The sequence below is a fragment of the Microtus pennsylvanicus genome, chromosome 12 (genome assembly GCF_037038515.1).
Source record: "Microtus pennsylvanicus isolate mMicPen1 chromosome 12, mMicPen1.hap1, whole genome shotgun sequence".
In the NCBI taxonomy this organism is placed as follows: domain Eukaryota; kingdom Metazoa; phylum Chordata; class Mammalia; order Rodentia; family Cricetidae; genus Microtus; species Microtus pennsylvanicus.
The window spans coordinates 11079189-11104697 of NC_134590.1; the positions used below are offsets into that span (position 1 = coordinate 11079189).

General features: G+C 43.1%; 1 protein-coding gene across 3 annotated transcripts in view; it reads right to left on the reverse strand.

Moving 5' to 3' along the window:
* Bmp2k (BMP2 inducible kinase) overlaps window positions 1-25509 on the reverse strand; it is a 92299-nt gene that overhangs the window by 57319 nt on the left and 9471 nt on the right. For all 3 annotated transcript variants that reach the window (XM_075943068.1, XM_075943069.1, XM_075943067.1), the window contains exons 2-3: window positions 5828-5946; window positions 2848-2953 (exon numbers count right to left, since the gene is read on the reverse strand). In XM_075943068.1, coding sequence (XP_075799183.1) covers window positions 2848-2953; window positions 5828-5946 — 225 coding nt within the window. The remainder of the gene's footprint in view (window positions 1-2847; window positions 2954-5827; window positions 5947-25509) is intronic.

The following is a 25509-nucleotide window of genomic DNA, read 5'->3' on the forward strand; positions in this document are numbered from 1 at the left end:
CATCCCCCGCCCTGAATGTGCCCAATTTCAACTGACCTCAAAAGCTAAGTAATATCAAAGCTGATTAGTACTTTAAAGGGAAAATAAAGACATATTTACAAATTGAAGATCTCAAAAATATTTCCACCCATAAACTCATATCAAAAAGCTTAAGAGAAATTAATTGGTCCAAGAGTGAGGAGATGCAGTCCAGAGGTGGTCCACTTGAGAGCCATACATCCGGCCCTGGACTCACTCCCACACCTAACAATGCGGAGGGGAATAAAAAGGAGTCAAAGATAGAGGAAATCAAGAACTCCCAAGGGACATCTAAACCTGTCTAAAATCAGCCAGAAGAATGTAATCTCTGTGAAGAGTGCTTCCGAGAGGGAGAAAAATGAAACTCACACAAGTGTTACCATGTTTAAGCTTGCCACACAGACTTGAATTTCTACTGAGGAAGATGGGCTAAAATAATAACACACCTGAAGAAATTAGGCAAGTGAAAAATTGGGCAATTACTAACTCCAGGACAATCTTACTGTACAAGAGAGAAAAGGTAATTGTACATTACTGCATGCCACCCTTGTGGATGGTAAATAACAAGGTGAAAACACAGACTTCGTCCGAAAGCTAAGCAGAGGCAACACTGGAGACAATCTCATCTTGCCTTGGAGCACAGCAATGCTTCTCACAAGAGCCTGCTCCTACCAGGATCCATACTACACTGGCTCCCTCAGTTCCCTCATTCCATGCCTCCACATGCTAAGAACACCAACTCCCACTTACAAGACAACCAGAAATACAGAGGGAGAATCTGAGAAGCAACATCTCATGCATCTTAAATCACTCACAGGAGAGAGAAGGTGTCAACAGGCTGTCAATTAACCCATGGCTTAATAGACTATACTGGGCTTCTGCTGTTCCTGCTGCTGCTGCTTGGTTTGGGACAGTTTCAGAGAGTCTCACTATGTAGCCATGGATGGCCTAGACCCCTCTATATAGACCAGGCTGGCCTCAAACTTACAGAGCTGCATCTTCCCTGCCTCCCTAGTGATGGGATTAAAGGTGTGCACCAACACACCAGCTATTGGGCTTTTTGAGTCATGTCACAAATTACTTTGCTTTTTTTGTTGTTGTTGATTTTTATTTTGTGAGTCTTTTGACTTCAGGTGTACATATGCACTGCATGCCTGTTGGTGCCTGTGAGGGCCCTAAGAGGGTGTTAGAGGCCTGAAACAGGAGCCACCGGTATTTGTGAACCAACACATGGGTGCTGGGAATAGAACCCAGGTCCTCTGCAAGTGCAGTCAGTGCACTTAACCACTAAGCTATCTCTCCAGCCCTACATAAAACACTTTTGACTTAAAAATTCCTATGAAACAAATCTTGCTGATTCAAACACTACATAAGCATTTCTATTTTTCCAAAACCAAGTAAAGACACTATGTTTGTAGAGAATGGACTAAGTGCCCTTCCCCTCTCCATTAGGACATTCAGTAGTCAGGGACAGTTTATATTTGTTATTACTACTAAGGCATGCTATGCAAGTAAACATTTATTTATCATGTTAGGTCTAAATAAACATTTTCTGATAAAATGAATTTTTTTAAAATGTAAGGAGAATATATTAAAATGCTGCAGGTTTTATGGGGCTGGAGAGATGGCTGTTCTTCCAAAGGACTTAGGTTCAATTTCCAGCACCCACATGACAGTTTACAACTGTCTATAACTCCAGCTCCAGAGAATTCGACACCCTCATACAGACATACACATAGACAAAACACCAATGAACATAAAATAAAAATAAATCACTTTTTAAAAAAAATCAGGCTCTCTAACTTGAAAGAAAGGAGAATCAGGAGTTCATGGGCAGCCTGGGCTATATGAAGTCCTGTCTCAAAAAGAGAAAACCAAACAGTGACTGAAGAGACAGCTCAGCTGGGAAGGTGCTTGCCATGCAAGGATGAGGACCTCAGCTGGATCCCCAGAGCACAGGCAGAAAAGCGGGTGTGGCAGCAGGTACCTATTACAATGCTGGAGAGGAAGAAACGGGGGATCACTGCCAGGAAGCTCGGCCGACTCAAAGAGCCCTAGACGCCCCTGAGATACCCTGTCTCAAAAACAACATACTGCCAGCAGAGTAGCTCAGTGGGTAAAGGCCCTGACCATCAAGTCTGACGACCCGAGTTTGATCCCCAGGACCCATGCGGCAGAGGAGAGAACAACTCTCAGACTTGACCCTGTGACTTCCTGTTTGTGTGTACGTGTGTCCTGACTCACAAACCCCAGCACACATACACACAAATAAAAAAAATCCTCAGGAGGCAGAGGCAGGCGGATCTCTGGGAGTTCAAGGCCACCCTGGTCTACAAGAGCTAGTTCCAGGACAGGCACCAAAGCTACAGAGAAACCCTGTCTCAAAAAATCAAAAAAAAAAAAAATCCTAAAATCTTCTACACCTGGATACTCACACAACACCTGGACACTCACACTAAGAAAACTAGCATGCGCTGCCTAAGTGTAACAGATTTAGTGTTTACAGTACATCTTACAATATTAATTCTTGGTAGATTACAAAAAACATATACAGACAACAAGAAGTATAACTTAACTTGCTTATATTTCTTATTTTGAACCCAATGATCACTTTGCTTAATCCTCCATTTGCAGGTTCCAGTCATACCATAAATTACGATTAGGTTTTAAATAAATTTTTAGAGCATATGTAATTAAGTTATTAAAGCTGAAATTGCAATAAAGCATCTAAAACAAGGTAGCAGCTGCACTGGGAGAAACCACATCCCTAGCGAGCGCTCTATGACAGGGTCCCTTTTGAGAACACTACAAATGAGGACAGACACTTACCTCGGCAATACTCCATTAGAATAAGCACTTCCCACACATTGTCACTAATGGAATTGACAGCACAGTCCAAATAACCAACAATATTTTTGTGGCCAGATAGTTCCTTCTGTGAAAAATAAATGAAATCTTTAAAACTAGGAAATATAAACCTTAAACTTCTACAAGTAAAGGTTGTAAGGCTAAATAAGTAGACTTGATAAATTTCTAAAAGTAAGAATAAGGCATGAGAATATTGTATTTCAGCCAGTAGTTTCTATGGTGGATTTTTCATTGGAAGATTCAATGCCTATGTGACAGTCATCATCCAGGATAAACAACCTATAACCATTTGTTTACAAGCTCAACCAATCCAGTGATAAAAATAAAAGCAACACTCTTCCCAAGGGCTGGCCACACAGCTCAGCCAGTAAGACACTTATCACTAAGCTGACTTCAGTACCCAGGACCAACCTGGTGGAAGGAGGAAACCAAGCCCGCAAGCTACCCTGACCTCCACTCATGCCACCCACAATATATCCACACAAATAAATCTAATTTAAAAAAATAATCTTCCTGAGCTAGCAATGGTGGCACAGGCCTTTAATCCCAGCACTCGGGAGGCAGAAGCAAGTGGATCTCTGAGTTCAAGGCCAATCTGATCTACAACAGCTAGTCCCAGGACAGGCTCCAAAGCTACAGAGAAACCCTGGCTAGAAAAAAACAAAACAAACTTCCAAGATCAGTGCATAATATAGTCCTCTAAAATTGAAGAATAAAGTATTAGAACTCTAATTATATCTATCTAAAAAATAAAGGAATTAAGTTCTAATGTTAGCTACTTTCATGTTTTCCTAAGCAACTCATGGGAACGTGTACTTTTCACTAAATCTAAAACAAGAAGTGGCCAGAAAACATGTGTGAAAAAGAGCCACAGATTAAAGATAACACTAATGATGTGTTCAAGCAATAACAAAATGAAAGATCTAAAAAATTTTCCTCCTTTAACAAAATGGTCATCAGCATAGAATGAGGCTATAAACCAGGCCGGAGATATCTCAGGGGTAACTGCTGCTTAGCACACGTGAAGATCCAGGAAGGGGCCACAATTATTTTCAATGAATTTATAAGTACTGTCATTAATAAAATACCTAGTTTCAACTGTGCAAAGTAGTTTGTGATCGGGACTACCACATGTAAAACATGTTAAATCATACAGTGGAAGGGAGGTCGCAAAATAAATAAATAAACAGATAGATAGACAGACAAATAAATAAATGAAATAAAAACAAGCAGCACCCCACAACTCCACAGCTCCACAGGCCTCATCGCCCTACAACGCCTTGTTCAATGGTGATCTGACTGCCGACAGACATCACTTCACACGTCTCATAGCCACACAAACGCTGCCAAGCAGAAGATTATGGCAGAGGACTACATCATCTAGGCTCGAGTTAGAAAGTCCGATCTAGACTTTGCCATTTTGTTCAAGTAATTCTTTTTCAAACTTTTGGCTAATACCTTTACTTTTGAAAGGTCTCAAAGCATCTCTAAACTAGATAAGGAATAGAAACAATAGGAATTCAAAGAATCAGATCACAGAAATATCCTTATTTTTTAGGTGTTGATAAAGACAGTGATATAAATGAGAAATTCCCCTCAGCAGTAAGCTATGTGGGACAGGCATTAAGAGTTCTCCTTAGTAGTCAGTTATGTGAGACGGGAATTAAGAGTCCCCCTCAGTGGTCACTTATGTGAGACGGGAATTAAGAGTCCCCCTTAGTGGTCAGTTATGTGGCATGGGAATTAAGAGTCCTCCTTAGTGGTCAGTTATGTGGGACGGGAATTAAGAGTCCCCCTCAGGGGTCAGCTATGTGAGACAGGCATTAAGACCCACTGCCAGGAAGAACATTCATGGTTCAGTTGCTGAACAACAGACTGGCTGTTTCTTAGAAGTTTTTGAAAAGGAACCTAGGTATATAACCAAAAAAAGAAAAAAGAAAAAGAAAGAAAGAAAGAAAGAAAGAAAGAAAGAAAGAAAGAAAGAAAGAAAGAAATTGAGGACTCAAAGACAGTAACACACATGTGCATAGCAGTTAGCTAGTCACAGAAGCCAAAAAAAGTAGAGACAGTCTAAATATCTACCAGTTTTTCTCCATGAACAGATAAAACTGTAGTGTTCACAGACTATCATTTGGTGACAGAAAACACAGTAAACATGGATGAACACTACAGTGTCTAGGAACCTCAAAGGCATTGGGGGAAGTAAAAAGGAAAACCCATTGTACAATTGCATTTACAGAATGAAATTAACAGGAAAGTGGGTAGGCTCTTTTAGGGGTTATGAAAAGGTTTTGAAACTGCACAGGGGTAGTGAATATACAGGATTATGAACGTGCTAACTATATTAATTGATTTTCTATTATCTGAAGTCAAGCTAAGAAATATGCACGTGCATGCAGGTGTGCACAGGTAAAAACTGCGACGGAAAGGGGAGGAGTGGTGAGAAGCAGAAGGCCCAGAGAGCACCGAATGCGGAAAAAGGATGTGTTGCTTCAAGATCACGCTGTGCTGTTTCCTCGGTCACTGATTTTCTGCTAGTCTATCAAGATACCTTTCCTCTGCCTAGTATTTAGTAATACTTCCCTTGCTGAGGGACAACTGGCCTTACAATGCAGGAAAAGCAGGTAACATTGTCAGGGACATAAACTTAATGTTTAAATTGTGTAATTCCGTGAACTGTTCTATCCTCCCAATACCACAAACTCAATGAATTTGAAAGGAGAGAGCATGCTGCTTGGGAGCCCACACTGAGAAGGTGAGGAAAGGGCGGCCATTGCATTCTGTCCCAGCTGAATGCAATCCACTACCAATTCCCACATAATAATTCAACTGAATCATTTTTCAAGTTTGGATAAACTGATAATGTCTAAAAATCTGTGACTATTGTAGTATAAAACAAAAAGAAACGCAGCCAGATTTCTAAAATGAACTTTTCTCTCACCATAATTGTGATTTCCCTTTTACAAATGTTGAGGTCAGGTGTGTTATTGACATACATTCGCTTCAGTGCACATCGGATTCCACCATGAGTCCGCACCAGGAAAACAGTTGAGAATCCACCTACAAGAGAAAGCACCAATTATTTTAAAACAATCACAGACTACCATCAAAATTATATACTATAATTTTTACTGGGCGTGGTGGTACACGCTTTAATCTTAGCACTCTGGAGGCAGAGGCAAGCAGATCTGTCAGTTCAAGGCCAGCCTGGTCTACAGAGTGAGTTCCAGGACAGCCATGCACACACGCACACACACACACACACACTCACATACACACACTCATACATATACCATCATTTATATATAGCAGAGGAAAATAGTCGAGGACTATATTTAAAACAAAAATAAGTAGAGCAAGCAGTTTATTGATTAAGAGCCAAGCGCTGCTATTTCCTGTGTCAATCAAGGAACAGCACTTTCAGAACCATATGATTCTCAAACAAATCTGCTTCTATTTTAAAGGACACATACAAATCTCACTTTCCCACAGAGATACTTGTGACGAGATAAGCACACACGTCCTCACACACCTAGCCTGACAGTCCTCGTCATCACCAGCCATCTTCATGACCGTGCACAGCTACTATCTAATACTCAATAGAGCTGAGCTGGGACAGTCGGACCGTCCTCCAATTACAGGGATGAGGTCACCATATTTTAAGTCAATCACAGGATCTCACTTTGCTTATCAGCACCTGACTTTAGGATGAATACTGACCAGCTCTTACTCATGTGTGTAAGTTAGGTAAAGTCTACTGGGATTGCAGGAATGGTTTTCCTGCCCAAATGAAAGTGTGTGGCAGAGAAGGCCCCATTCTTCTTTCCTACTTCTGTGTAAGATGATGCTTAGACATGATGTCGACAGATAACCTATGCCATGGTAATCAGAAAGAAAAGGCTCAGAACACTGAGAGTGGGCTAGTGAGTTAGCCACCTTCCCTCCAAACCTCTAGTGAAATGCTAAGTGCTTTTATCTACACCTTTACTGCGTATGAGAAAATACTTCACCTGATTTAAAGTCAATCATTTCTGTCATATCTAAGATAAGATTCTCACATTAAATTTTTAAGACTCAATTTTGATATAAAACATTCTATAGTTTTTATATGTTTTTATGGCATATCAATTTTGTTAATACTACAAAGGCATGATTGGTAAACTAGTGCTATAGTTGGAAAATATGAGACAAGGGTATTATGAGACACTGTAGACTCTTTCAAAATGCACAAGAGAAGAATCAGCAATAGATACAGATCTGACAGGGGAGAGGACAGGAGTATACACTGACAGAAGTAAACGTGACAATGAAAGTGACTGCCATCTGCACTGACCCAGAGTCCCTCCCCATCCTAAGATGGTAAGTACTCCAAAGAACAGCCTAGCCTTCTCAAGGCTCTGATGTGAAACAATTCCCTGGGACACCTATTGGAGACGCTATCTCCTCTCTCCACACATACGCGCGCACGCGCGCGCACACACACACGTAATGAATTAAATGATGGTATGCTTTGTTAAATAATTCTACCTAGGTTTTACAAGCTATTATACAAACGCATGGTTTCTGGTTTTCTTTAAATGAGTACTCCCATTCATGAGGAGCCAACTCTCCATCGGTATCAAGAAAAACAGCTCATGGGGAAATCTGCAAGCTGTTCACATATACTGCACCAAGATCAGAAGCTGGGTTCAAGAGAAGATTGAGATTTACAAAGCAGAGTTTGGCACACTGAGGTGAGGATGGAGTGGAGCATGAGATAGCAAGGCTGGGCAGGTGAGAGGCAGGTCAGGGCTCTGGCTGCTGACAGCTGCCCATGGAGCTAGCAGGAAGCCCTTGAGGAACACAGAATAAAGCACAGCGCCTGTGCTGACTAGTCTATGTGAACTTAACAGAAGCCATGGTCATCAGACAGGAGGGATCCTTAACTGAACAAAATGCCTTCCTTCTTAAGATCTGGCTGTAGGCAGGCCTGTAGGGCATTTTCTTAATTAGTGATTGATGTAGGGTAGGAGAGAGTTCACTGTTTATGAGGTTATCCAAGGGCTGATGATCCTGGGTTCTACAGAAAGCAGGCTGAGCAAGCCATGGGGAGCAATCCAATAAGAAACCCCCCATGGCCTGCATCAGCTCCTGCCTCCAAATCCTACCCTGTGTGAGTTCTTGTCCTGACTTCCTTCAATGATGGGCTATGATGTGAAAATGTAACTCAAATAAACCCTTTTCTCCCACCTTGCTTTTGGTCACGGTGTTTCAGCACAGCAATAGTGACCTTGACTAAGAGGCTCTAAGTAAAGACTGTTTCTAACAAGAAGCTTCCACCTAGGCAACCACCTCCTGGCAGCCATGGGAGAGGCAACTCTCCACCGTGGAGAAGCTACATGCTGAGTTATGAGAATGTGAGAACAGAGAAACAGAGACTAGCAACTGTGAAATACGAGGTTGGAAGTCATGCTGCTACCTAGTGACTAACAGCAGAAAGCCAAGGTCAGTAACAAAAAAATCTGAGTCAGAGACAGGCAAATGCAGCTTCAACCACCCCGAATCGGCAGACAGAACAAAAACTATGTGTGATCATCACCCTGACTGGAAGCACATGGCTTCTTTTGGTTCGACCAATGTTAGCCTAGGGGCCTCTACCTTCATACAGTTTTCCTACAAAAACCCTAAACAGGAGTTCAGGAGTTTTTCCTCTCTCCTCCATCTCTCAGGAGTATCTCTTTTCCTTAGCTTCTCACTGTCTCTCTGTTCTACAAACCTTAAAGCTTGTTTGCACTTTGCATATTCTCACAAGAGTTCGCCCTTTTTACTTTCATTGGCATAAGACAACATGGAGCCACTACCTCAGGCTGATCTTTGGTGACCACTGAGTATCCAGCACAAGACCCAGAGTCAAGCAAAACTGGGCAAAGGGTCCTGGCATACAAGCCTGTATCATAATGCACAAAAATTTGTCGTCAACGTAAGAACAAACACTTTCTCCTGGTTGTTTGTTCCATTGGTCTGCTAACCATGTTTGCAAATGGAAAGCCTGTGTACTGTTTCTATGAGCATAAGAAACAGCAAGAGAACACAGAGCTGTTTGCCCTGCACTGAGTAACTAAAGAACATCACTTCCTTCAGAGGCACTGTAATGTTAGATGTGAGGAGCTGTGTTGTTTGCTGACATTTTTTTTAAAGGAATATAAAGTATTCTCCCTTAAACACATATTAAAGGAGGAGGAACATAACAAGAACCTTAAGATGAGGTACAGTGGGAAAGATGTACCAGCTTCAGCCCTGTAATACTGAGTTGGAAGTGCCACCCCAGCCTGCCAAGTGCTTGGATTCCAATTCCCAGCCTGCCAAGTGCTGACCCCTCCCCAGTGAGGGCCAGGACCACTCCCACAGGGTATTTAGGCTTGAGCCAGAAAAAGGACCACATGGCTTCGGGGTTTTACATGGTCTCCTCTTCCCACCATGCTGTCGCGGTACACCCAAGAGCGCTGCATTTATTAAACATGGGCATCTTAATTTGGTCTAATCTGGTTTGATTGGAGTTTCTTGCGTCAGCGGAGAGGCTTTTATTAAGATTAAACCAAACAAGCACCTTTAGAATGCTTGCATATTATGTTTAAACATTAGGAAGAGTTAAATTTGCTTAATTATTGGTTGATAGTAAACATCTTTAAAAATATCATTTCTGGATAAGAAAGATGTGTTTCAACAATTCATGTCAAACAACAGCTGTATGCTCTGGTGACCACTGGACTGATCACAAATTATTGAACCTAAAAGAAGTCATGGAAACCTTAATATTTAGACGTCAGTACAAGATATCAGAAACATGTAATACAGTCTTCCAATATACCTGATCAATACTGGTGAGTTCACACAATTAGACTTCTTTACTCACCCTTGGATTTTATTTTTAAATCTCACCACTTCCTGTCTGTACCACACAGCATAGTTGGTGCTATTTATTGAGAGGGGAGAAATTTCTTGAATCCCTTGTTAAAGCTAACGTTTATTGATTTCTTTCACATTTTCTAACTATAAGAAAAAATGCTCTAAAGAAGTCCTCATTTAAAATTACCCACATGCAATCATGTATAAAGGAAACAGGGTAAAATGCAGTTAGTTACATCTAGATGGTAGGCATAAAGCTACTCTCCAAAGTACTTTTCCACCTTTTTGATGCTTTGAAGTTTCTACTACTGAGCTATATCCCTTGTCCTTTTATTTTGAGACAGCGTTTCATTATGTAGTCCAGGCTGGCCACCACCTCCTAAGTGCTGGAATTACTGGTATAAAGATCTCCATCCAATTCTAACAATTCTACAGCCCCAGGCTTAGTCCATCTTGTCATACCTATCTATACGGAGGAATCAGGAGCATGGTATATCCTTTCCCAAGCCTTTCCTCTCTTGCCACCCAATCTTACCTCCACCACTGAGAACTATTATTCCCTAAGAAAGACACTACTGCTGATTATACACTAGAGACTTTCCCTAAGGAACTGTGAAGTCTCTTAGGACAAAAAAAGTTTATGGTAGCCTAGAAACCTTCAGTTTCAGCATCCCAACACAGGAAACACTGCATGTTTATCAAACTCTTGGCCACAGGTGGTGATTCCTACGAACTGTAGTCTCAGGGAGAAGAAAGAGGGACAGGAAGATAACACCACGTGGTCTTTTTTTCTTCCCTGTACACTTCACCAGTAAAATAAAGACTGAACTATCAGCAACTCTTAACTCCAACCCTTGCCAAAGAAAACAAAGTGACTTTGACGCTATCTTCAAGATAAGTGGGAAAGACAGCAGGCTAGAAGAGTTCCTCCTCCCACTGAAGGCTCTGGGCTCTCGGGAACAACAGAGCCCAGGTTAAGTCAGCAGATCCAAGGCTTTCTCCTGAAAACAAGGCTCTTCCTAAGAAGGAATGATTAGTAACTTACATTCCTGCCAAAGTCACTGTTATCACTGAGTGCAATGAATCAGAACCGAGGGGAAAGACACACACTTCATTTCACTCCAGCATTTAATTTATTTCCACGTTACAGATGAGAAAGAGACCAAATGCTGAGGAAGGAGACAGACAGACAAAGCCAGGCCTCTTGTTTCCCCTATAAAACTCACCTTCAACGATTCTTACAGCCCACAGCTAGGCATGTAGGTATATGCCCACCAAAAAGAAAATGCATAATTACAAATAGAAGGATCTAGAAATAACAAAAATGAGGAACAAAAGGCAAATGAAGACATCAAGAAAGAACAATGCCCTATCCAATTTTCTTTAAGAAAAATTTTACTTAATAAGCACAATTCCTTATATATAAAAGACAAGCCATGTTTAAACTGGATTACATAAAGCCTTAAAAAGAAAAAAGCAACAGAACCCAGGTGTGTGTATGAACCCAACAATTGAGAAATACAGGCAGGAGGACCAGGAGTCTGAGTCACCCTCAGCTGGGCCAAATAAACCCTATCTCAACACACACAATGTCCCTACACTAAAAAGATACTATGTACAGTGAATATGAGAACAACTTCAAACTAAACTAATAGTTATTGAAAGTTTTTAGCTGTGATACTTCAAAGTTTATAAATAAATAGGGGCCCTTGTTCCCATCATTTCCCAGCGCACACACCATGCAGTCAGTTCATCTTAACCACTTCCACCCCCCAAAGCCTTAACACTGGCCATGCACTCAGGTGCTGTGTGTGCTGCAGGTGTCTGAGGCTGCAACACTTACTAATGGAACTGACGCAAACCATGGCATTTTCCTTGGCAATACTTCCTTGAGATTTCTCCTCTCTTATGAATTCTATACTTATAAAAACAAGAATTGTATATACCTCATTTTCTATAATATTATCAATGCCAATCATCTTGCCTGACATTCAAATTATCTGTGAATAACTTAGTATTAATCAATTGATTTTACTGGAAAGCAGGTCTATTTAACCTGAGTCTAATGGAGTACACAAACTATAAAAACAGAATACACACTTAACTATATTAGTACTAACAGCCTTCTGAATCCTTCCTTGAAAAACTACTTTCAATTTGATAACCACCAGTATTATTTCAGATACAGAAAACTGCTTCTTTTCATCCTGAAGTATAACGCCCTCTACGGTCAAAACTAAGTCAGTCAGTGTACTTTGATGGAACTTTTCAGCACTAAGCTCCATAATCTATTTTCAAACAATTAACACATTTAATTCTTAAATTCTATTTTCAGTAATAACTTCACTGTTCTACTTTTTGAAATAAAAATTAGAAACAATCTTATTCTAACCAATATAAAATTATAGTTAGATAATAAGAATAGGTTTGGTCTACAGAACAGTAGAGTGGCTGTAGTCAACCATGTTTATTATATATCTCAAAATACAATGTTAGAATAGGACACTTCCAATGCTCTCAACACACAAAAATAAATGGCAAATAAGTTGATGGACGCCATGAATTCACACTGTATGCATGTATCAAAATACTACTCTTACCAAATAAATACATCACAAATAAAATTTTTAAAAAGCTAAGCCAGGTGTAGTGGCACACACCGGTAATACCAGCAACGACTACATAATGAGGTGCTGTCTCAAAATACAAGGGATTGTACAGGTGTAGCTCAGCGGACAGCAGACTAGGTTAAGACCTTCAGCTCAATCCCCAGTACTATAAATAAGTATATAAAAATCTGAAAGAGAAGGAAGCACTGGGAACTTCAGCAGGTGCTTCAAGACCATGACCATCAACACAGCTAGAACTCAAACACCAGGCTTCCATCAAAGCAACAGTTCAGACCAGCATGAGGCCAAGGGATAAGCAGGTAAGTACAGGGAGAAATGTCTCTTAATTTCAAGGACGCATTCTTATGCTCCCAACAACTGAAGTCCTCATCCAGTTTTCACTCAGTGCTCTCAGAACTGGAGTGCTTGTCCAATTCTGACTCACTGCGTGGATGTCCCTTCATTTCCATACTTCTGCCCTGGGGAAAACCACAAAGTGACATCACAGTCTCCGGGTGGTACTCCAGCTTCTGATCTTTCTCGTGTCCGTTTCATCTTCCACATACCTACTACATTCAAATCTGGGCCAATCAGGCCACTCTGTGCCCACAATCCTACTGGAGTCTCCTGTTTCACTGACGTCCGAAAATAAACGGAAAAGGATTTTAGCTTCCCCATGACAGGAGACAGCAGCACCTGGCTCTGCCTGTGCTCTCTGACCCCCGCCCCCCATGGTAGGGTCTTTATACTGTGGTCACCTAGAACGTACTGCTGAGATTCCAAAGAAGAGATTCCTTTTCTCCCTTTCTTCCCATCTTGACTCAGCCTCCACCTACCTTCCCCAAGCACTAAGTCCCCACTACAGATTCTCCAACACAATTTTCCAGGGCACCACGAATCCCTGCTTATTGTTTCCTTCTGGGAACTTACTGCTATCCTCCACTTACCGCACCGGTCTTGTTTCAGTCATGGTTCAGTCACTGAACACAAGGCTCAGGAGTAATTCAGTGATCGCTTGTGGTTCACTCTGCTCCTACCCTATCATTGTCTTGGAGAACCATGCGCATTTACTATGTACGGGCTGAATGACTAAGTTAAGAGGAGGTTTTGGTCTGAACCAGTGTTCTAACAGTCTGGAAAACAAAGGTTACCTGCGACCAGACCACAAGCCATGAGTTACAGTGCACAAAGCTGGGAAACGGGAAGTAGTCACTGGTGGTGGTGACAGACTAGAGTGCACATGCTTGTCTTTGCCAGCCCTCAGCAGCTGTTTGAAGAAAAACAGTGTTTTCTATTTTGCATGCTCATATGTGTAAGTGCGTTTTTCTGCACTCCGCTTAGCTCCTTCTCCATCACCATCCTGCTCACCCACTATCCACGCGTCCACCCCACAGCCCCTGATCAACCACTATCCACGCTTCCACCCCACAGCCCCTGATCACCCACTGTCCACGCGTCCACCCCACAGCCCCTGATCACCCACTGCCCACGCTTCCACCCCACAGCCCCTGATCACCCACTGTCCACGCGTCCACCCCACAGCCCCTGATCACCCACTGCCCACGCTTCCACCCCACAGCCCCTGATCACCCACGGTCCACGCGTCCACCCCACAGCCCCTGATCACCCACTGCCCACGCTTCCACCCCACAGCCCCTGATCACCCACTGTCCACGCGTCCACCCCACAGCCCCTGATCACCCACTGCCCACGCTTCCACCCCACAGCCCCTGATCACCCACTGTCCACGCGTCCACCCCACAGCCCCTGATCACCCACTGCCCACGCTTCCACCCCACAGCCCCTGATCACCCACTGTCCACGCGTCCACCCCACAGCCCCTGATCACCCACTGCCCACGCTTCCACCCCACAGCCCCTGATCACCCACTGTCCACGCGTCCACCCCACAGCCCCTGATCACCCACTGCCCACGCTTCCACCCCACAGCCCCTGATCACCCACTGCCCACGCGTCCACCCCACAGCCCCTGATCACCCACTGCCCACGCGTCCACCCCACAGCTCCTGATCACCCACTGCCCACGCGTCCACCCCACAGCCCCTGATCACCCACTGCCCACGCGTCCACCCCACAGCCCCTGATCACCCACTGCCCACGCGTCCACCCCACAGCCCCTGATCACCCACTGCCCACGCGTCCACCCCACAGCCCTGCTCATCTGCTTCCTTCCACTCTAATGATTTGTTCATAGCATACAGTACTACACACAGGTAAGTCTAGCATTTGGAGGCACGGGCAGGAGGACCACTCCCAATTCAAGGTCAACTAGCAAGTATCAGGCCAGCAAAGGCTACATAGTTGAAAACCTGTCTCAAAAAACTTAAAAATGAATAAATAAAAATCAAAACACTGACTAAAAAAGCAGTAAGTTCACTTCCTCAATTACAGAATAAGGAAAGTGAAGAGAGATAAAATCCTGGACATCACTGAGCTGTGAGAGGAGCACGGTGTTCTCTCCGGAGACAGCAGCAGTGATGAATCAAGAACACTCTAAGAATGCCACATTGTCTGAGGTCAACAGCAGTCTCCATAAGTGACCAGTAGAGAAACAAGAAAAGCTTAATTTCCAGAATAATACAGGACAAGAAACCAAACAAACAAAGAAAAACTAAAATGACAGCAGTGAGCACTGTTTGGGGAGATGAAAGAGGAGCAGCTGTAGAACCCAGAGACAACTGGAAATTACTTCTTATCAAGAGAACGCTCCAAAAAGAAATGCGGCCCTTAGGAAGCAGAGTCAGACTAACACTGTATTTAGTAATGAAAAACTTACTCAGTTACCTACGGCATCCACACGAGCACACGCACATCCAGCGTGGAAAACTTACTCTGTTACCTACGGCATCCACACAAGCACACACACACAGAGCGTGGAAAACTTACTCTGTTACCTACGGCATCCACACGAGCACACACACACAGAGCGTGGAAAACTTACTCTGTTACCTACGGCATCCACACAAGCACACACACACAGAGCGTGGAAAACTTACTCTGTTACCTACGGCATCCACACGAGCACACACACACAGAGCGTGGAAAACTTACTCTGTTACCTATGACATTCACACGAGCACACGCACACAGAGCGTGGAAAACTTACTCTGTTACCTACAGCATCCACACGAGCACACGCATGTAGAACGTGGAAAACTTACTCTGTTACCTACGGCATCCACACGAGCACACACACACAGAGAGTGGAAAACTTACTCTGTTACCTACGGCATCCACACGAGCACACACACACAGAGCGTGGAAAACTTACTCTGTTACCTACGGCATCCACATGAGCACACGCACATACAGCGTGGAAAACTTACTCTGTTACCTACAGCATCCACACGAGCACACGCACACAGAGCGTGGAAAACTTACTCTGTTACCTACGGCATCCACATGAACACACGCACATACAGCGTGGAAAACTTACTCTGTTACCTACGGCATCCACACGAGCACACGCACACAGAGCGTGGAAAACTTACTCTGTTACCTACGGCATCCAAACGAGCACTCACGCATAGAACGTGAGAGTTTACAGGGAATCACAGAAGAGATAAACAGGATGCTCCAGTTTCTCATTCAGATGCCTAAAATCGGGCCTCCCTTCCAACCAAGAGATTAAGGAATGTGAAGAGAACGTCACCTCAAGGTTTTTGATGTTTAAAAATATGTCATTAGTTTGGTATCATACCTGTAATGTAAGCAAGGAAGCAGGACTATACAGTCATAGATTCTCAGGACTTATGTTTGTGAATTGATCATATGAAGAATTAGTGGAGGGTAAAATATCAATACAAGATAAAGAGTGATAATTAATTGGCATTATAAAATGTACACGTCCATCTTAGAACATTTTGGACTTCTCTTATGAGACAAAAAATTAAATTCTTTGTAAAAAAGTTTGAAATTATGTTCTAAAGTTTTGTAATGCATTAATGCTCCAAAGCCTCACATGAAATAAAATATAATTTAGCATTTACAACCTTTAAATATTTCTTGTATAAGAATAATGTCATTCAATCTGAAGTTCATTGCTATAATGGTTGGGCGTGCCATTTTAATTTCAAAAGCTTAACTTAAAAGTTCTATTATTACTAGGCAAAATAGCTATTTCAAAGTTTCCCTCTTTTGCTTTTGTTTTCTGTAGGACGGGAACTGAAGCGATGGCTTCACGGGTGCTGAAAAAGCAGTGTTCCAGGGAGCTGAACGCCCCGTCCGCTTCACAGCTGTCGCTGTGCTGTGTAGTTTAAGCTATTCCAACTTAAAGCATTAAGTGGAGTGATCCCAGGAAGTAGAACTCATTTAGAATACCTAGAAACTGAGTAATCTGACATTAAATAACTTCTACACACAACCACAATCTTGAGGTAGAGTTAAACATACTGATAGAATAAGACAGCTAGCAAACAGGAAACACTAAAATGGATGCTGTCCACACATGAGGAGGTCAGGGTGTGCATAGGAATAAAGATAAACCTTTTATGTCAGCGAAGACACAAAGTATAGTGAACAGGATATGTTAACTGAGTCTGCATCCCTCTCCTGGCCCCAACATGCCCGTGCTTATTCTGGCACTTTAACAAACTCCAGTGTGCCAAGTAAGTACAGTACCTTCTGTAATCACTTCGGAACGGGACACCAAGGAAAATCTCAACGTGAGCCAAAGCATCAGCAGGGATCCTCTATCTGTTGTACTGCACGACCTGATACCAAAGCCTTGTCTCAGAAAACACACATATTTACCCTAAAGCGCATTCTACAGTGTTTCAAATGCATTTATCCTGATGTTACCAAACACAAAGACTTTCAAACTGAAGGAGCCATCTGCGCAGTTCTTCCCTACAAAGAAAGCCCACCTATTTGCTGATGTATTGGGTGTCGGGTGGACTGGAGCACATGCTCTACCGACTCCCTGTACTTACTATTCCGCAGACTCAGTGCTCTCTGCCCACTGGTAAGGAAATCCAGCCTCCACTATCCCTGCTTTCCAACTCAGACAAGTAATGATAAACGAAGCCTGTGTCTGTCCTGGGTTAACAGGCAGTCTGTAGACAACCACTGAGCCGTTTGGGAACTCAGCTAAGTTTTCATTACTTTGGTACCACGCACTTGGGCTGGGTAGAGCTAGTCAAACTCTTTTGATAGGCACATTAAGCCTAGGTACCACCTTACAAACAATTTATGTACTTTTGTTAGAAAAGTCAATCACTGTGGCTGGAGAGATGGCTCAGCTGGCTTCCTACTCTTCAAAGAGACAGAATTTGTTCCCAGCACCTACATGGGGCCACAACAACCTGTAACTGCAGCCCCAGGAAGTCCAATGACCTCTTCTGGTCTCCACATGTGCACATATACACATAGATAATGGTAATAATAATATTAAAATTATTTAAAATATTAAACATTCTCTTTTAAAAAAATCAGTCATACTGAGATAAAACTTGTCTATTATAAACACATATGCACTCAACATTCAACTCAACATCAAAATCTCTACCAATGAAAGTAGCTGTAGACAAGTAAGACACTCGGGAGCACGACACAAGACGACAAAAGGGACATTCTTTACATAATCATGGTGAGTATAAATGTCTACAGACACTATGCAAATAAGCTGTTACAAAAATATCGCAACAGCATTTGAAATAATGAATGTTATATGAATCAGAGTGTAAGAGCCATTGACAAAACAAAAAAAGTGGCCATGAATTTTAAGGAAGTGAGCAGGGGTGTATGAGAGGGTTTGAAGGGAGGAAAGAGAAGGAAGAGATGCTGTGACTAAAATACAATCTCAAAAATAAAAGAGCTAGCTACACTTACTTTTTATGTACAATTAAATTTACTTACATATAAATTTATTTGAATATGTAACCAACCTCTTTTTCAAAATTCCAGTTCCATGCATTTATCCTCTTCTTTAAACTGTCTATTCAACTATTTCCCAAGGTTACCCAATACGTATAAGGCTCTGGGACCCATCTCCAGCACAGACGATAAGATTAAAATCCTAGCCTGTCATCATTGGCTTTGATCCATTCTCTGCTTTAGAGACAGGCTTCCCATACAGCCTAGCCTGACTTTAAACTTCTATGGAGCTGCAAGGCCTTGGCCTCCTGCTTCTCCTTCCTTCGCCCCTCAAGTGTGGCCATCACAGGCCTCACCAGAGCAGCACCCATGGCTTTCATACTGACCTGACTCCGGGAGCCTTGCTCACTCTTCCGCACTCTTTTCCAGATGGATAAAATGTTTTTTCATATATATAAAAAACTGGCATATAAACTTAACAGTGCCATGGCATTATTGTTCTGTTTTAATACTTCTATGTGTTCTAACACAACTAAGTGAAATAAACCCATCACAAACAGACAAATACAATAAAATTTCAATTATACAGACCTCCTATCATAGTGAAATCCAGAGACAAAGAGAATGATGGCCTGCGGCTGGGTTAGGGAGGATAGATGTTAGCATTTGACAAACAAATAAATATAAAAATGTAAAAGGCTATTCCCAGAACATAAAAATTTTGTAGAACCATCTCCTTTGACCATAACGAGCCTATTACAAGAAGGCTGAGAGACGGAAACTCGGTTTGGTTTCTAGTAGACACCCTTTTCTTTTGTTTCCTTCTAGCAAACTTTTAACTTTCACATTTTGTGACTTAAATGGGTTTTTCTCTACCAACATGAGTCACTTTTATTTGGGAAACTAGTCCACTAAAACCATCCAGACAAGACATTCCTAGAGAGGGACTGTCATTTTATCTTTGATTCTTAGGCCTTAACATAAAACTATAGACTATATAACCAATCAGGGGCAAATTATCATCTCTCAAAATCTGTGTAATCCACATGATTTTGTATACTTAATTCACTTAGAAGCATTTGTGACTAAGCTTATGGAGCTGCAGGACCTAACTGAAGAAAACATCACAGAATGAATTTCAAAAGGAGAAATACGAGCTGGACATTGTGGATCACACTGGGAATGCCTGAAGAGAGGGTCATGAGTTCAAGAGTAGCCTGGGCGGTATGCTGAGTTCCAGGGCAGCCTGAGCTAAACCCTGCCACTACCACCCACACACACATTAGAAGGACAAAGCAAAAGAAAAAGAGATTGCTCCTAGAAAGGTATGATCAATACTGTCAATATGACAATTCCCCTATTTATACAGTGTTCTTGTAATGCCAACCAAACTCCCAACATTGAAGAAATATCTAGAATCCTTAATAACCTAAAATTGCCCCCTAAACATAGAATTAGTCCTATTGAGACTTACGACCTGGACGGAGCTGAAGAATGCTGGCGATGCTGGGAGTTTCTGGGTATGGTTATCATACCTCTGATCCCAACAATCAGGAGGTAGAGGCAGGTGGATCTCCCTGAGTTCCAGGTCAGCCTGCTCTACAAAGTAAGTTCTAGGACAGGCTGGCCTACACAGTGAGTTCTAGGTAAGCCAGGGTTACACAATGAGAGACGCTGTCCAGAAACAAAACAAACAAATAAGCAAAAGGTTTTCCTATCCACTAAGGATTTGTGAGCCAAGGCCACTAACAATGTGGCTACTCACAATGACAGTGCTGTGGGGAGGTAGGGGTCACGCTCCAGAAGCACCTCAGCACTTGCTAGGAAGGCAGGACCTCAGGCCCCACTCAGGAGCCCAGGTCACTCACAGGGTCCTGAGTTTGAGAAGCACTTCCTCAAAGGCTGGCAGGATCCAAGCTACTGTCCTTAACATGCAAGCTACTAAAAGGCAGCTACTCAAAGGACAGGTCCTCCTCACAACTACCATTCACAAGCTTGGATGGAGCCACATAGTTTGATGTACTGCTATTCCCAGATACAACTTCCTGTACGTTTATCTGCACTTTCTTTCCTACAGTTGAACAGTCATTTTTAGAAGTAATGACTGAGTTGGTCACTTTTCTATTACTGTAACAAAATACTGCAGGAATCAGCTAAAGGAAAGGTGTAGTAATATGGGCGGCGGTGGGGCTGCGTCCCCAAACACCCCAGCCGCCTGCCCTGCCCGGCTAGCTTATGCCCCGAAATAATTACACGGAAACTGTATTCTTTTAAACACTGCTTGACCCATCTCTATCTAGCCTCTTCTAGGCTAACTCTCGCACCTGGACTAGCCCATTTCTTATCATCTGTGTAGCACCGGTCTTACCGGGAAGATTCTAGCCTAAGTCCATCCTGGGTCGGAGCTTCAGAGCTTCATCGCGTGTGTCTGCCCAGGAGCCGGGAGCATGGCGGACGTCTGCTCCCGAGAGGAGCGCTGTGGAGTCTGAGCTCACTTCCTCTTCCTCCCAGCGTTCTGTTCTGTCTACTCCTCCCACCTATCTTCTAACCAATGAGATGGGCCAAGGCAGTTCCTTTATTGCTTAGCCAATGAAATCAACAGATTGACATATGACACTCCCCCATCAGAAAGGTGGTTTCTTTGGTTCCATGCCTGTTTGAGAACATAACTGTCTTCTCAGAAAACTATGGATATTTTATTCTTGACTACTCTAGCAAAACATGAAAATTCATTTCTTACAGGCCAGCTGCAATGTGGTATTGTTTTTATACTGTTACATTTCATCCCCATGTGTTCAGACTGCAGAGCTGACCCTCCCCCTCAGCAGCTGCAGCAGTAAAGCAAGCCCTGCTCCTGGCCTGGGCAGCACAGAAGGGTTGACCTGGTGAGCTGGCCCTGAGGGTATGAGAGTAAGATAACGGGCCACACTCTGCATCTGACATGCAGTGGTGTAGACCTGGGAAATATGCCCCCCCTCCCTTGCCCCTAATACCTGTGGTGGGCGATGGAGCTGTCCCCGCCCCTCGCCTGAGCAGCCCAGTAGAGCTGGCCCTGATGGTGTAGGTGCAAGAGAGCTGACCCTGAGGGTTGAGAGCAGACCTAGCCCTGCCCCCTTGCTCATGACTGCAAGGGGTGAACTAACCAGGGCAATGCTGGAGAGCTCACCCTGATGGAGAGGACAAGGGAGAGCTGGTGAGCTGACCAACCCTGCAACTAGCCAGGCCCAGAACCAGGGTTCTGAGTTGGCCTACCCCGACATCCACCCCATCAGACCCAAGCTGCAGGATCTCCACAACACAGGGCAACAACAGGATATTCAAGAGGAGTCCCAGTGAGGGCCCAGCAATGGTAGTGTAGCAGAAACCAGAGGCCTTGAACCAGACCAATGACTCTACAATGATGGCCCATATAGCTATATCTTTGTAAATAATGTATTGGAAGATACCACTCAAAGCTATACAGGTATGCTGTTAAACAATATCCACTATCCCCTCAGCCATTGAAAGGAATGAGGCTATCCACCTTTCAATGGCAGATACATGGTTTTCGAAATTATAACTGTGTTTTGGAAGTTCAAATTTCAGCACTAATAACACCCGTTAGTTGTTTTCCCAAAATGACATTCACTCCAGCACTTGAGAAAATTAGCTGCCAGATATCCAAATATAAATGACTAATGAGTTTGTCAGCCATTCCTCCGGATAAAAATGGTGCTCCATGAGGCAGGGTTCCAAGTGCTTCCATAATTATTCACCATATATCATTACATGGCAAAAGCATTTATATGGGTCTTGTGTCTTCTGAATATGAAAACACAAAAATAGCCACAAAGGTAATGAAAAGAAGCTGAAAATCACAAAGGGTTAGGAAAATGAACGTGAAAACCCTGAGACATTAGGACACACTAGCAGAGTTGAGTACTGGAGACACAAGGAAGTTGAAAGCTAGAATCACTGTGCACTGCTGGAACTGTAGAACGGTACACACACTATGAAAACGGAACGGCAGTGCCTCCAAACCAGGCTCAGGATTCCCAGAACCTAGCAATGCTAGTCCTGCAACATGACAAAAACTAGTGAGAGCAGGGCTTTAGCATGGATTTATATACCCAGCAACGGCACAACGGCATCCTAAAAGTAGAAAGAACACAAATGTCCGAACAGGTGAAGACATACCCAGACAAGATAAAAATGCACAATGGAACAGCACTGTCTTCGAAAGGATGGTAGTGAGCTGGGTCTTGGCACAAGCCAATGATCCTAGTACTTCCACGAGACTTAGGCAAGATGGTCTTGATTTTCAGTAAGCCTGGGCTAACTGATAACACATTCCCTGCCTTTTAAAAAAAAATAAAAAGAATGAAATTCTGATGCAAACTGTAACCGGGACTAGACTTGGAGATACTATGTTAAGAAAGCCAGGCAGGCAAAAAGGACAACTACTATCTGCTACTTCTGGGAAGGGCCTAGACTAATCATATTCCTGGAAACAGACTCGCGGTTATCAGAGGCTGAAGGAGGAACAGGAGTTTCCATTTAGGATGAGCCCTGCTCTGCCCTTCAGAGTTTCCCTTTCCTTCCCACCTCTGTAAGCCATGCTAGGTGCTGCTCTGCTAGACCCAGCTGATGAAACTGATGCAGCTTTACACTACTTACCGTAAAGATCACAAATACAGCATTTCATTTCGGGCAGAACTTCTCCAGCCTGAGACCACAGATGAATTCAAAGGAAGCTGGGTGTGGTGGTTTGAATGAGACGTGGCCCCCAGAGGTTGATGGATTTGAGCCCTTGGTCCCTGGCTGACAGTCCTGTTTGAAAAGCCTATGAAAGCTCTAGGTCAAGGAGCCTGGCTGGAGGACATGCAGCAGCGGGCTTTGAGAGTTTATAGCCACACCCTGCTTCTGCATTTGTTCACGCGGCTCTTTCTCCCTCTGCCCTTCTCCTGCCCTCCCTGTGCGCTCCTCCAGCCTGTTCCTAAGAAAACTGAGATGGAGTCGTTCCGGCTCCAGCTGCTCTACCTTCTCACCCACCACCACCATAAGACAAAATACCATGGAACTTTACTGCGGGACAGAAAAGCAGCTGACACGCAGTGACCTTAACCTTTTCAAATTAATCATCATCTTGCCTCAAAAGTTGTAACATCTTATTTGATGATCTTCAAAAAAAATAAACAAGTTTTAATTTTAAAACTCAAGACAAAATTCTTTAGGATCCTCCCACCCCATACTCCTCAGGCACTCTCGCCATCTCCAAGCTACCAAAGTCCTCTGACCTCACCCTGCAGCTCCTCATCTTCACCTCAAGTCCTGTATATGCATACACATTGGAGGAGGCGCTAGGGTAAGCTGTGAGACCTAAGGTCTACCATCTAACCCACACCAGCAGTGTGACTGACTCCGGGCTCCATCACTTACTTCCCTTCCCATAGTTAAATGAGGAGCCTAAAATTAAATAATCAAGTTCAATTATGAAAAGTTTGATGGAGCAACAGCATTTTTAAAGACTGTTAGTCTGACAATACTAATTTTATTTAATACAATATTTAGAACATTTTCAAAAGGAGGCCGATATATTCTCATTAATTCGGGGTTTTATACACAGACGTGACCCATCTCTAGTTTTCCAACATCACAATGGCTCTTACAGTTTGCTCATGAAAGGCCCCCGCCTAAGGAAGGTGAACGCTCAGTTCCCAGCTGTTAGCAGCAATTAGAGAGGCAGGGGTGGGAGGGTCACCTCACGGGAGGGCTAGGCCTGGTCTTTGGTCTCCCCTTATCTCTCTGGCCCCTGTCCACCAGGAGCTGAGCTGCTCTGCAGCAGCACAGACTCTGCACACGCTCTTCTGTCTCCCTGTCGCCCAGAAGCAATGGTGTCAGGAAATGAACACCTCTGAAGCCAGGGGCCAAAAGAAGTCTCTGCTCTGTGAGGGTCTTCATGGGCCTCTGTCACAGCAATATTAACTTTCTAAGACGCCCGTGGGATTTATTAAGAAAACAGCAGTGCTCTGATGCAAAAACAAACTTCAACTGTTAAAGGACAAATGAAAGCTTCCTGTTCTAGAAATTCATGGGAGAGCAGTGAAAATCCAGTTTTGAACAACTAAAAATTCATAAGCATTATGCCTATGTTTTCTTTGAATAAAATTATCACAAACAGGTTAAAAGAAATAAAATGCAGACTTGGAAGGGTGGGTGGTTTTTTTCCCTATTTGATATTTTTAAGACAGGCTCTCACAATAAAATTCTGCCTCATCTCTTGAGTACAAGCTCCTATGAGCCACCATGTCTGTAAACTAGCATGGACTCTGAAATCACATTTAAATAATGAAAAGTAAGTATTCTAGTATAAATAGGAAGTACTATTTTTTTTAAAAAGGGCTCAAGTGTTGAGGGTTTGGTCCAGTTGAAAATCACAGAGGGCCTGAATCACGGGCTATTCCACTGAATTGTAGTCACATGACTCAGAGTTTTGGGGAGGTGATTAACTAGGAGCTGAGCCGGCCTAGCAGGAGGAAGTGCGCACTGGGGGTTGTGTGATGGAAGCTGTATCTGGTCCCACATCCTTCTGTGTCATGTCTCTGAGATGAGCAGCTCTGCCTCCCCAGGCCCAGAACAAAGACAGCTGCCACAGGCTGACAGTCTGAAACCATGAGCCTACATGGATCCTCTTCCCTTTACTTCCCTTTACTTGTGCCCATGAAGATGTGGCACAAAAACAGAACTGGAGCACTAGCTCTCTAGGCCAGAAATAGAAGCCAGCTTCTCATTTGGAATATATAAATAGCATTTTGATAAAAGGTTAAAATGCCAACTATTTAGTAACCTGTTTGACTATCTGTGAGGCTCAGGACTGGGCTGGTTGGATGAATTAACCACACATTGTACTAAAGATTAAAAACTTATTCCAATCCTAATTTTGGCCTATCATATATATGCCTCACAAAAATTGATATCCACATTACTGCAATTAACTATCTTATAAACTTCCATAATAATCACTGAAGACACCATCAAAAGCCTATGTACAGCTGAACACACACGTTTACCCTAACTCTAAAAACAATTCAAAGTACACACCCTATTGGTTGTGAATCAGTACCATCCCTTTCCAGACACAAAGGATAGGACATTAACATTCAGTGGCTGAGTCTATGATGCAGGCCACAGAAGGAAAAGTGGGTCACTGCCTGTGTGTGAGACACAATCACACTTCCTGGAGAAATAGTTGACAGAATTCAGGAAGTGAAATATTTCACTATTTTGTTTAATGATTTTAGTATAAATTCCTTAAT